Here is a 10462-nt window from a genome sequence, read left to right on the forward strand (position 1 = left end):
CGCACCAAAGTACGTTCATCTCTAGGAGACAGAACGCATCTCCTTCTTGAGCGGTATGACGGCTGCGTGGTCCCATGGTGTTTATACTTGCGTACTATTGTTTGTACAGATGAATGTGGTACCTTCAGGCGTTTGGAAATTGCTCCCAAGGATGAACCAGACTTGTGGAGGTCTACCATTTTTTTTCTGAGGTATTGGCTGATTTCTTTTGATTTTCCGATGATGTCAAGCAAAGAGGCACTGAGTTTGAAGGTAGGCCTTGAAATACATCCACAGGTACACCTCCAATTGACTCAAATTATGTCAATTAGCCTATCAGAAGCTTCTAAAGCCATGACATCATTTTCTGGAATTTTCCTAGCTTTTTAAAGGCACAGTCAACTTAGTGTATGTAAACTTCTGACCCACTGGAATTGTGATACAGTGAATTATAAGTGAAATAATATGTCTGTAAACAATTGTTGGAAAAATTACTTGTCATGCACAAAGTAGATGTCCTACCCGACTTGACAAAACTATAGTTTGTTAACAAGAAATCTGTGGAGTGGTTGAAAAAATAGTTTTAATGACTCCAACCTAAATGTATGTAAACTTCTGACTTCAACTGTATATGTGTGTGTGTGTGTGTGTGTGTGTGTGTGTGTGTGTGTGTGTGTATATATATATATATATATATGTGTATGTGTGTATATGTGTGTGTATAAACCTACCATTCAAATTATAGACTGATCATTACTTTGTCAGTGGGCAAACGTACAAAATCAGCAGGGGATCAAATACTTTTTTCCCCTCACTGTATATATATACAGTGGGGAGAACAAGTATTTGATACACTGCCGATTTTGCAGGTTTTCCTACTTACAAAACATGTAGAGGTCTGTAATTTTTATCATAGGTACACTTCAACTGTGAGAGACGGAATCTAAAACAAAAATCCAGAAAATCACATTGTATGATTTTTAAATAATTCATTTGCATTTTATTGCATGACATAAGTATGATCATTGATGCCCCGCGAGGTGAGATCTTGCATGGAGCCCCAGACCGAGGGTGATTGACCGTCATCTTGAACTTCTTCCATTTTCTAATAATTGCGGTTGTTGCCTTCTCACCAAGCTGCTTGCCTATTGTCCTGTAGCCCATCCCAGCCTTGTGCAGGTCTACAATTTTATCCCTGATGTCCTTACACAGCTCTCTGGTCTTGGCCATTGTGGACAGGTTGGAGTCTGTTTGATTGAGTGTGTGGACAGGTGTCTTTTATACAGGTAACGAGTTCAAACAGGTGCAGTTAATACAGGTAATGAGTGGAGAACAGGAGGGCTTCTTAAAGAAAAACTAACAGGTCTGTGAGAGCCGGAATTCTTACGGGTTGGTAGGTGATCAAATACTTATGTCATGCAATAAAATGCAAGTGAATTACTTAAAAATCATACAATGTGTTTTTCTGGATTTTTGTTTTAGATTCCGTCTCTCACAGTTGAAGTGTACCTATGATAAAAATTACAGACCTCTACATGCTTTGTAAGTAGGAAACACTGCCGATTTTGCAGGTTATCAAATACTTGTTCTCCCCACTGACTGTATGTGTGTATGTATATATATATATATATATATATATATATATATATATATATATATATATATATATATATATATATGCAGTATCTCACAAAAGTGAGTACACCCCTCACATTTTTGTAAATATTTGAGTATATCTTTTCATGTGACAACACTGAAGAAATGACACTTTGCTACAATGTAAAGTAGTGAGTGTACAGCTTGTATAACAGTGTACATTTGCTGTCCCCTCAAAATAACTCAACACACAGCCATTAATGTCTAAACCGCTGGCAACAAATGTGAGTACACCCCTAAGTGAAAATGTCCAAATTGGGCCCAATAGCCATATTCCCTCCCCGGTGTCATGTGACTCGTTAGTGTTACAAGGTCTCAGGTGTGAATGGGGAGCAGGTGTGTTAAATTTGGTGTCATTCCTCTCACACTCCCTCATACTGGTCACTGGAAGTTCAACATGGCACCTCATGGCAAAGAACTCTCTGAGGATCTGAAAAAAAGAATTGTTGCTCTACATAAAGATGGCCTGGGCTATAAGAAGATTGCCAAGACCCTGAAACTGAGCTGCAGCACGGTGGCCAAGACCATACAGCGGTTTAACAGGACAGGTTCCACTCAGAACAGGCCTCGCCATGGTCGACCAAAGAAGTTGAGTGCATGTGCTCAGCGTTATATCTAGAGGTTGTCTTTGGGAAATAGACATGAGTGCTGCCAGCATTGCTGCAGAGGTTGAAGAGGTGGGGGGTCAGCCTGTCAGTGCTCAGACCATACGCCGCACACTGCATCAAATTGGTCTGCATGGCTGTCGTCCCAGAAGGGAAGCCTCTTCTAAAGATGATGCACAAGAAAGCCCGCAAACAGTTTGCTGAAGACAAGCAGACTAAGGACATCGATTACTGGAACCATGTCCTGTGGTCTGATGAGACCAAGATAAACTTATTTGGTTCAGATGGTGTCAAGCGTGTGTGGCGGCAACCAGGTAAGGAGTACAAAGACAAGTGTGTCTTGCCTACAGTCAAGCATGGTGGTGGGAGTGTCATGGTATGGGGCTGCATGAGTGCTGCCGGCACTAGGGAGCTACAGTTCATCGAGGGAACCATGAATGCCAACATGTACTGTGACATACTGAAGCAGAGCATGATCCCCTCCCTTCGGAGACTGGCCCACAGGGCAGTATTCCAACATGATAACGACCCCAAACACACCTCCAAGACGACCACTGCCTTGCTAAAGAAGCTGAGGGTAAAGGTGATGGACTGGCCAAGCATGTCTCCAGACCTAAACCCTATTGAGCATCTGTGGGGCATCCTCAAACGGAAGGTGGAGGAGTGCAAGGTCTCTAACATCCACCAGCTCTGTGATGTCGTCATAGAGGCGTGGAAGAGGACTCCAGTGGCAACCTGTGAAGCTCTGGTGAACTCCATGCCCAAGAGGGTTAAGGCAGTGCTGGAAAATGATTGTGGCCACACAAAATATTGACACTTTGGGCCCAATTTGGACATTTTCACTTAGGGGTGTACTCACATTTGTTGCCAGCGGTTTAGACATTAATGGCTGTGTGTTGTGTTATTTTGAGGGGACAGCAAATTTACACTGTTATACAAGCTGTACACTCACTACTTTACATTGTAGCGAAGTGTCATTTCTTCAGTGTTGACACATGAAAAGATATACTCAAATATTTACAAAAATGTGAGGGGTGTACTCACTTTTGTGAGATACTGTATGTATATATATATATATATATATATATATATATATATATATATATATACACAAACAATACCAGTCAAAAGTTTGGACACACCTACTCATTCAAGGCTTGTTCTTTATTTTTACTATTTTCTACATTGTAGAATAATAGTGAAGACATCAAAACTATGAAATAACACTTATGGAATCGTGTAGTGTGGTCCTCTGTAGCTCAGCTGGTAGAGCACGGCGCTTGTAACGCCAAGGTAGTGGGTTCGATCCCCGGGACCACCCATACACAAAAATTTATGCACGCATTACTGTAAGTCGCTTTGGATAAAAGCGTCTGCTAAATGGCATATTATATTATTATTATATTATAGTAGCCAAAAAAGTGTTAAACAAATTCTTCAAGTAGCCACCCTTTGCCTTGATGACAGCTTTGCACACTCTTGGCATTCTCTCAACCAGCTTCACCTGGAATTATTTTACAACAGTCTTGAAGGAGTTCCCACAAATGCTGAGCACTTGTTGGCTGCTTTTCCTTCACTCTGTGGTCCGACTCATCCCAAACCATCTCAATTGGGTTGAGGTCGGGGGATTGTGGAGGCCAGGTTATCTGATGCAGCACTCATCACTCTCCTTGGTCAAATAGCCCTTACACAGCCTGGAGGTGTGTTGGGTCATTGTCCTGTTGAAAAACAAATGATAGTCCCACTAAGCCCAAACCAGATTGGATGGCGAATTGCTGCAGAATGCTGTGTTAGCCATGCTGGTTAAGTGTGCCTTGAATTCTAAATGAATCACAGACAGTGTCACAAGCAAAGCACCCCCACACCATAACACCACCTCCTCCATGCTTTATGGTGGGAACTACACATGCGGAGATCATCCGTTCACCCACACCGCGTTTCACAAAGACACAGCAGTTGAAACCAAAAATCTCCAATTTGGACTCCAGACCAAAGGACAAATTTCACCGGTCTAATGTCCATTGCTCATGTTTCTTGACCCAAGCAGGTCTCTTTTTCTTATTGGTGTCCTTTAGAAGGCCTGACTCACACAGTCCCCTCTGAACAGTTGATGTTGAGATGTGTCTGTGACTTGAACTCTGTAAAGCATTTATTTGGGCTGCAGTTTCTGAGGCTGGTAACTCTAATGAACTTATCCTCTGCAGCAGAGTTAACTCTGGGTCTTCCATTCCTGTGGCGGTCCTCATGAGAGCCAATTTCATCATAGCACTTGATGGTTTTTGCGACTGCACTTGAAGAAACTTTCAAAGTTCTTGAACTTTTCCGTATTGACTGACCTTCATGTCTTAAAGTAATGATGGACTGTCATTTCTCTTTGCTTATTTGAGCTGTTCTTTCCATAATATGGACTTAGTCTTTCACCAAATAGGGCTATCTTCTGTATATCCCCCCAGCTTGTCACAACACAACTGATTGGCTCAAACGCATTAAGAAGGAAAGAAATTCCACAAATTAACTTTTAAGAAGGCACACCTGTTAATTGAAATGCATTCCAGGGGACTACCTCATGAAGCTGGTTGAGAGAATGCCAAGAGTGTGCAAAGCTATCATCAAGGCAAAGGGTGGCTATTTGAAGAATCTCAAATATAAAATATATTTTGATTTGTTTAACACTTGTTTGGTTACTACATGATTCCATTTGTGTTATTTCATAGTTTTGATGTCTTCACTATTATTCTACAATGTGAAAATAAAGAAAAACCCTTGAATGAGTAGGTATGTCCAAACTTTTGACTGGTTGTGTTTGTTTGTGTGTGTGTGCGTGTGTATACATACATACATACATACATACATACATACATACATACATACATACATACATACATACATACATACATACATACATACATACATACACACACACTACCATTCAAAAGTTTGGGGTCACTTAGAAATGTCCTTGTTTTCCATGAAAACATACATGAAATGAGTTTGAATAGGAAATATAGCAAAATGAATGGGAAATGTAGTCATTGACAAGGTTAGAAATAATGATTTTTAATATAAATAATAATTGTGTCCTTCAAACTTTGCTTTCGTCAAAGAATCCTCCATTTGCAGCAATTACAGCCTTGCAGACCTTTGGCATTCTAGTTGTCAATTTGTTGAGGTAATCTGAAGAGATTTCACCCCATGCTTCCTGAAGCACCTCCCACAAGTTGGATTGGCTTGATGGGCACTTTTTACGTACCATACGGTCAAGCTGCTCCCACAACAGCTCAATAGGGTTGAGATCCGGTGACTGTGCTGGCCACTCCATTATAGACAGAATACCAGCTGACTGCTCCTTCACTAAATAGTTATTGCATAGTTTGGAGCTGTGCTTTGGGTCATTGTCCTGTTGTAGGAGGAAATTGGCTCCAATCAAGCGCCGTCCACAGGGTATGGCATGACGTTGCAAAATGGAGTGATAGCCTTCATTCTTCAAGATCCCTTTTACCCTGTACAAATCCCCCACTTTACCACCACCAAAGCACCCCAGACCATCACATTGCCTCCACCATGCTTGACAGATGGCATCAAGCACTCCTCCAGCATCTTTTAATTTGGTCTGCGTCTCACAAATGTTGTTCTTTGTGATCCGAACACCTCAAACTTCGATTCGTCTGACCATAACACTTTTTTCCAATCTTCCTCTGTCCAGTGTCTGTGTTCTTTTGCCCATCTTAATCTTTTATTTTTATTGGCCAGTCTGAGATATGGCTTTTTCTTTGCAACTCTGCCTGGAAGGTCAGCATCCCGGAGTCGCCTCTTCACTGTTGACGTTAAGACTGGTGTTTTGCGGGTACTATTTAATGAAGCTGCCAGTTGAGGACCTCTAATGTATTTGTCATCTTGCTCAGTTGTGCACCGTGGCCTCCCACTCCTCTTTCTATTCTGGTTAGAGCCAGTTTGCGCTGTTCTGTGAAGGGAGTAGTACACAGCGTTGTACGAGATCTTCAGTTTCTTGGCAATTTCTCGCATGGAATAGCCTTCATTTCTCAGAACAAGAATAGACTGATGAGTTTCAGAAGAAAGTTCCAAGATGCCGTAGCAGTGCGGTCGTGTACTCTGTTGTGTGTCCGTGTAAATAGTCTGTTTTTTAAATTTTTTGTCTTTTGTTGTATATATTTCCCCTATCACACTTTTCATCCTTCTACTAAATATACTTTCCTGCAACCCGCCTCACTCAATGTGGAACGGCTTCTATTATTTACTTACCTTTTATCTAGAATCTCCAGTTGAAACTAGCTAGCCAGTTAACTAGCTACTTGCTATTAGCCATCGTTAGCGGTTTTAACCCAGAACATCTGATTTTCTTCCGGAATAACTGAATCACTGGACCTTAACACCGGATCGCAAACAGCTAGCCGCAACCGAATGGATGTTGCTGTTGGCTAATCACCACTGCCCCCGAAGCAAGCACCAGTTAGCCTTGAGCTAGCCTCGAGCCAGGCCCATATCCCGGCTATCTACCTCTCTGTCTACCGGACGGGAGTAGCCAGCTAACAGCGCGTTATCGACCCAGAACATATCGGATTTTCTGCCGGAATCACTGAATCACTGGACCTTTAACACCGGATCATCGCAACTAGCTAGCTGCAACCTAATGGATGTTGTGGTTGGCTAATCAGCCTTGAGCTAGCCTCGAGTCAGGCCCATCTCATTCAAATCGGAGGACCTGTTGTCTGGACCTCTGGCAGTCTCTATGGGGGTGCCACAGGGTTCAATTCTCGGGCCGACTCTTTTCTCTGTGTATATCAATGATGTCGCTCTTGCTGCTGGTGACTCTCAGATCCACCTCTACGCAGACGACACCATTTTGTATACATCTGGCCCTTCATTGGACACTGTGTTAACAAACCTCCAAACGAGCTTCAATGCCATACAACACTCCTTCTGTAGCCTCCAACTGCTCTTAAACACTAGTAAAACTAAATGCATGCTCTTCAATCGAACGCTGCTGGCACCCGCCCACCCGACTAGAATCACTACTCTCGGTGGGTCTGACCTAGAGTATGTGGACAACTACAAATACCTAGGTGTCTGGTTAGACTGTAAACTCTCCTTCCAGACTCACATTAAGCATCTCCAATCCAAAGTTAAATCTAGAATCGGCTTCCTATTTCGCAACAAAGCCTCCTTCACTCATGCTGCCAAACGTGCCCTCGTTAAACTGAATCCTACCAATCGTTGACTTCAGCGATGTCATTTACAAAATAGCCTCCAACACTCTACTCAGCAAATTGGATGTAGTCTATCACAGTGCCATCCGTTTTGTCACCAAAGCCCCATATACTACCCACCACTGTGACCTGTACGCTCTTGTTGGCTGTGATAGACTACATCCAGGTCATCTATAAATCACTGCTAGGCAAATCAACTGGCTCCAGGTCATCTATAAATCACTGCTAGGCAAATCCCCGCCTTATCTTAGCTCATTGGTCACCATAGCAACACCCACCCGTAGTATGCGCTCCAGCAGGTATATCTCACTGGTCATCCCCAAAGCCAACACCTCCTTTGGCCGCCATTCCTTCCAGTTCTCTGCTGCCAATGACTGGAACGAACTGCAAAAATCTCTGAAGCTGGAGACTCTTATCTCCCTCACTAACTTTAAGCATCAGTTGTCAGAGCACCTTACCGATCACTGCACCTGTACACAGCCCATCTGAAATTAGCCCACCCAACTACCTCATCCCCATATTGTTATTTATTTTGCTCATTTGCACCCTAGTATCTCTATTTGCACATAATCTCTTGCACACATATCATTCCAGTGTTAATACTAAATTGTAATTATTTTGCACTATGGCCTATTTATTGCCTTCCCTCCATAACTTGCTACATTTGCACACACTGTATATATATTTTCTGTTGTATTTTTGACTTTGTGTTTTGTTTACCCCATATGTAACTCTGTTTTGTTGTTTTTTATCGCACTGCTTTGCTTTATCTTGGCCAGGTCGCAGTTGTAAATGAGAACTTGTTCTCAACTGGTTTACCTGGTTAAATAAAAATTAATAAAGTTATTTGTTTCTGACCATTTTGAGCCTGTAATCAAACCCACAATTGCTGATGCTCCAGATACTCAACTAGTCTCAAGAAGGACTATTTTATTGCTTCTTTAATCAGCACAACTGTTTTCAGCTGTGCTAACATAATTGCAAAAGGGTTTTCTAATGATCAATTAGCCTTTTAAAATGATAAACTTGGATTAGCAAACACAACGTGCCATTGGAACACAGGACTGATGGTTGCTGATAATGATCCTCTGTACGCCTATTTAAATATTCCATTAAAAATCAGCAGTTTCCAGCTACAATAGCCATTTACAACATTAACAATGTCTACACTGTATTTCTGATCAATTTGATGTTATTTTAATGGACAAAAAAATTGCTTTTCTTTCGAAAACAGGACATTTCTAAGTGACCCCAAACTTTAGAACGGTAGTGTATATATGCACAAAACGTCATACAACAGTCCCCAGTCGTTTGTCTAGTTGGTTAATCGTGTGTGTGGGTTGTGTGCGGGCATGCAGGTGAACACAGCGATCCAGCTCTTTCTGGTAGCAGCATCGTTGGCTTCTCCCGTCTTTCACTACACAGACAGTCCGCTCCTGCAAGCCCTATGGTAAGACACACTCCACAAGCAGTCTGTTTCTGCAGGCTACACACACTGCACACTGGAACTCTAAATGGTACATTGTTTTTGTTCTGCATGTTTTGGGATACTGTGTTTGTTTGTGCAGGTATATCACAGCGGTAACGACGACTGTGTCAGGCTACAGCTACTATCACTACGGCATGAAGACTGTCGCTGTGCTCAACAGCACCAAGTAACCATGGCAACACCAAGTAACGGTTGCAACTTAATACACTCTTGCCTCAATCATGAACAAACACACACCCACTTGTGTTTGGAAAGAATACAAAATGTACTCTGAGTGCGTATTTTTAATCTCAGTATTGCCATGGGAACTGTTTTGTATCTGATGAATGATGTGATTAAACCATGAACCTGCTCTGATAGCCTCTCGCTGTATGTGTCAACTACTTGTTTAGATTACTAGTATGGTCTGTAAAGAGGATCAGGATTCTGCAAGTGTGTGTGTGTGTGTGGTGGGAATTTTAAGTGTCTGTATGATGGTGACGTTTCCAAGGTTTTCAACATTACCACCAATTGTACCAAAAATGTTTACTGTGTCAAAGCTGTGTGTTAGTGACATCTGCTGGTCTACTGAAGTCACCAGCTGTTGATTATCAAATTGACTTGATATTTGTATTGCCATTAGTTCTGTCTCTTAGCTTAGTGACTTTTCCAATACAACAGGTTTAGTCAAACCCTCGGAAGTCCAGGTTTCAGTGAGACGAGATTTGGAAGTATGGCTGTGCAAGGCTAGTCAAACCGCAACACCAGTAATATTGGAAAGAAACATGATTTAATGAGGCTTCAAATGATACCAGGTGATGAGGGTTATTTCATCAGTATATTACATCAGATTCGTAGTGTTTTGTAAACTGTTGAAAAGCAGCGAGAATCACTACAATTACTAATTGATTAAATCACTAATTTATCCAGGTGTTACATGGCTGGTGCTTTGAAACCCAATTTGTGTGTGTGTGTGTGTGTGAATTCCGCGTCTTCACTCTTCAGATCCTGGAGGTGAATTCAGGTCTTCTGACAAGGCATCTTTTAACCTCCGCCAGCGAACGACATCCTGCAGACAAAACACACGGTTCAACCCTCACCTCTGAATTCAAGTCAGTGCAGATAAATGCAGTCATGTGTAACTGCATACGTGGAGTGTGTCAAAGTGGCCATGGCAAAAAAACAGGGTGGATCAACAGAAGTTGGTATATGGAAAGCGAATTAGCTAATTGGGCAGATTTGTTTTCACTCAACTGTTTCGCGTGGCTGCTATTAAGAATAAGCTGACCCGCGGCGCACTGTGCTATGGCAGCCTAACCAATAACGGAGCGCTGATGTTACACCCATCACTGTTGATCCACCCACTTTTGCAACACCCGCTTTCAGACACTCCATGTATGCAGTTACACATACTTGGATAAATGAAAGGAGGAGGATTGGAGGAGAGGGCTAGAATTAAGAGACAAGAAGGCAATGAAAGGAGATGAGGAGGAAAGGGCCAGAGTAGGTTAATTAGCTATGGATAGTGG

General features: G+C 42.1%; 1 protein-coding gene across 4 annotated transcripts in view; it reads left to right on the plus strand.

Moving 5' to 3' along the window:
- Positions 1-9316, plus strand: part of LOC121559872 (cardiolipin synthase (CMP-forming)) — a 30571-nt gene extending 21255 nt beyond the window's left edge. For 3 of the 4 annotated variants that reach the window (XM_041872939.2, XM_041872941.2, XM_041872940.2), the window contains 2 exons: positions 8824-8915; positions 9034-9316. In XM_041872939.2, coding sequence (XP_041728873.1) covers positions 8824-8915; positions 9034-9124 — 183 coding nt within the window. In that variant the 3' untranslated portion in view covers positions 9125-9316. Of the gene's footprint in view, positions 1-8823; positions 8916-9033 lie in introns of those variants that run through there. The other variant, XM_045216772.1, reaches the window with a different exon arrangement.
- Positions 9317-10462: the final 1146 nt, after the last annotated feature.

This window comes from Coregonus clupeaformis, unplaced genomic scaffold (assembly GCF_020615455.1).
Source record: "Coregonus clupeaformis isolate EN_2021a unplaced genomic scaffold, ASM2061545v1 scaf0794, whole genome shotgun sequence".
NCBI classification, from domain to species: Eukaryota; Metazoa; Chordata; class Actinopteri; order Salmoniformes; family Salmonidae; genus Coregonus; species Coregonus clupeaformis.